The sequence below is a fragment of the Aplysia californica genome, unplaced genomic scaffold (genome assembly GCF_000002075.1).
Source record: "Aplysia californica isolate F4 #8 unplaced genomic scaffold, AplCal3.0 scaffold00459, whole genome shotgun sequence".
Lineage (NCBI taxonomy): Eukaryota > Metazoa > Mollusca > Gastropoda > Aplysiida > Aplysiidae > Aplysia > Aplysia californica.
The window spans coordinates 243851-246559 of NW_004797729.1; the positions used below are offsets into that span (position 1 = coordinate 243851).

Sequence of the window (2709 nt, forward strand, 5' to 3'; positions counted from 1 at the left end):
TCCCCACTTCGTCCTGATCCCAACTCCATCTTTCCTCTCAAGTGCGAGGTTCTTAGGAGGGGTTCCACATTTTGTACTTTTCACATGCATGTGAAGCCTCGAGACTGACTTTCTTTGGTCCAATATTTTCTAATCAGCCAGCAAGGCTTCATCATTTTTGTAGCAAGGAGAGCTTAGCCCCCAGAGGCAACTTTTACTTTTTAGACAAGGAAGAGTGCAAGGATACTTTCCCTCTTTATTCAAGTAAAATGTCACATTGATTTTTACCTCTCTATTTTTCAGATCGACTCTTCGATCATTAGGGAATACTTTATTGTGGTCCCAAGTGTTGCTGCTGACCCTGTACACAGGCCTGGTCTCAGCCCAGCGTTACCACCTGTTTGTGTGGACCGTGTTCTCTCCCAAGATGCTCTACCTGGGCATGGACACGGTTGTCGTCTCTGTGTTTGCGGTGCTGCTGTATCTTGCGTCATCTTTCTGGTGACTATTGAGGTTTTGTTAAGCTTAAATGTGTTGTAACACCTCAGGGTGCAACCAAGAGGAGACTACCTTTCAAAAGTTAAAATGCCAACACTTCGTTACCTTAGAATTACAAAGTTCTTTCTACTCAGTATCTAATTTTGTGTATAACATATCAAGCTTTTTCGAAAGCAGTTCTTTGAACATCTTGATAACAACTCAGAACAATTTTATGATTTTGTTAGAGCAGATGGAACATTTGGTTCCTGATCTCATCGTCTTTGTTACTCAAAATAGCCAAAAATTTCAGATAAAACTTTGTTATTCTAAGGTAGCAACTTGTTGACTGTTGTGTATCCCCACCAGCAGAAGACTTTCATGGCAATACAAGCATTCCCTGGAAGGCCAATTTTATTCCGGTTTATGGTCTCAGTAAGGACATCAATTGTTGCTGTCTTTTAAGTATATATACCATTATGATACAGGGTCCTTGGCTACCGATTGCCGCAGCTGGATGGAATGAGGAGAAAAGGTATATTTTTCAAAGAACGTAACTTTTTGCTTGAATGATGCTGGGATTGAACCTACTGTCTTCTGATAGTGAGTCTGACCATTTTTCTGCCCTTTGGAAATGTCCCAATATATTAGATTTAAAATATTTCATGTATCATGTAGGGGGCTAAATCTTTTTTTCTACAAAATTTTAGATTTGAAGCAATGGCAATTTCAAATGACAAGGATTATTAGATAAGTGGTCACTGGGATGTGTTCTTGAGCAACAAAACTCTAGATCTATCCCTGTGTCAATGACTGGACACTGCACAGTTTGTTGATTTGCTGTATCCTTTGTGTGTGTAACCTGAATTGATTTCCTTTGTTCATGTAGATGGCTTTTTAAGACAATGTAAGGGATAGCTAGATAAATCCAGTACTTTGCAGTTTTTATCTTCTAAAATTTTTGTCTATGTCTTTTGGCCTCTTAGATTGACAGCTATTTTAGATGTGATTACATTCCATTGGTTTTGTGCTGTGTTTGTTTTTAAATGCAGAATTCAGGGTTTTAACTTGATTGAATCAATGTTATGAAAATGAAATAATGCAGTCACTTTATTTTTTATGTGCGATAGCTATTTTTATTTGACTTCCCTTTTATTGAGAACCTACAAGGTCAACTATTATGTTTAAAAAAGATTAATAGTTCTCATGGACTTTGTTTCGCTGTCTTAACTCACTTGAGCCTGAGCTATTTTTCACCCTACAACCATTGCAGCCTGACACTTTTGGGGTACATTGAAGCATTCACCACAAAAAGACTGTGATAGCTATCATAATTTAAAAAATGTTAATGCAACAAGAGAATGAAAAAAATTCTCTCACAGAAAAAGAAAACTGCATCTAATTTGTACGAATAGTTTTAATTTTATAAATATTTTGAAGTGGAAATGTCTGGGGTTACTTAATTTTTTTGTGCCCAATTTGTAATAAATTCATCTATCGCAATGCGGGGCTGACTGACTTAGTTCATTACAGCTCAGAAAGTGTGGCACATAACTTCACCAAATTTTTTACGAAATGAAAAAGTGGGTCAACTGTTGGCTCACGGCTTCCGATGGCTTGTAACGGAATAACACCGGAGATTTCAATTGATAAAGCGCATCTGGTAAATACATGTTTGTATACCACCGGACCAGCGATTCGTCCCATAAATACACGAGAATAATCTCAAGTGAGTTAAATGACGGAAGTCAGTTTTTTTATTGTGATTCCGAAGTTTGCACTTCTCGCATCGGGAGGCAATGATATGGAGGTCCTCTAGGCCCTCTGGTCGAGCATTGGCTCAGTTGGTATCATGCTGGACTGCAGAGCAGATAACCCTGGTTCAAATCCCCATTAGGGAGTTATGAATTTTGGTTGTTTTGGGGAGTTTATAAAGCTCTGCCCATTTGGACTCTGTCCTATCAGAGATGTACGTCAAATTTGAAGCCCATAGCTTTTAATTTTTATAACCTTTCAATGTTGAAAAATGACCAAAGAGCATCTTGCTGTATTATTGTCTGTTCAAGAAAGCACATTTTGCTGTAATGTCTCATACCGGGGTACAGATATTTTTATCCAGCATTAACATTTTGCTTGTTTGATGAGATTTAAGTCTTTCATGTCACTGGCAGCTACCAAAGTGCTGTGATAAATAATATATTCTTGCCTGAATTATATACAGTATAACACGGATAGCTCGAATTTGTCGGGACT

The 2709-nt window shown here is 37.9% G+C and overlaps 1 protein-coding gene across 1 annotated transcript in view; it reads left to right on the top strand.

The window, feature by feature from the left end:
- LOC101848061 (GPI ethanolamine phosphate transferase 2) overlaps positions 1-1592 on the top strand; it is a gene marked incomplete in the record, with an annotated part of 16364 nt that extends 14772 nt beyond the window's left edge. The window contains 1 exon segment of the mRNA XM_013086366.2: positions 290-1592. Coding sequence (XP_012941820.1) covers positions 290-484 — 195 coding nt within the window.
- Between the last annotated feature and the right edge of the window lie 1117 nt (positions 1593-2709).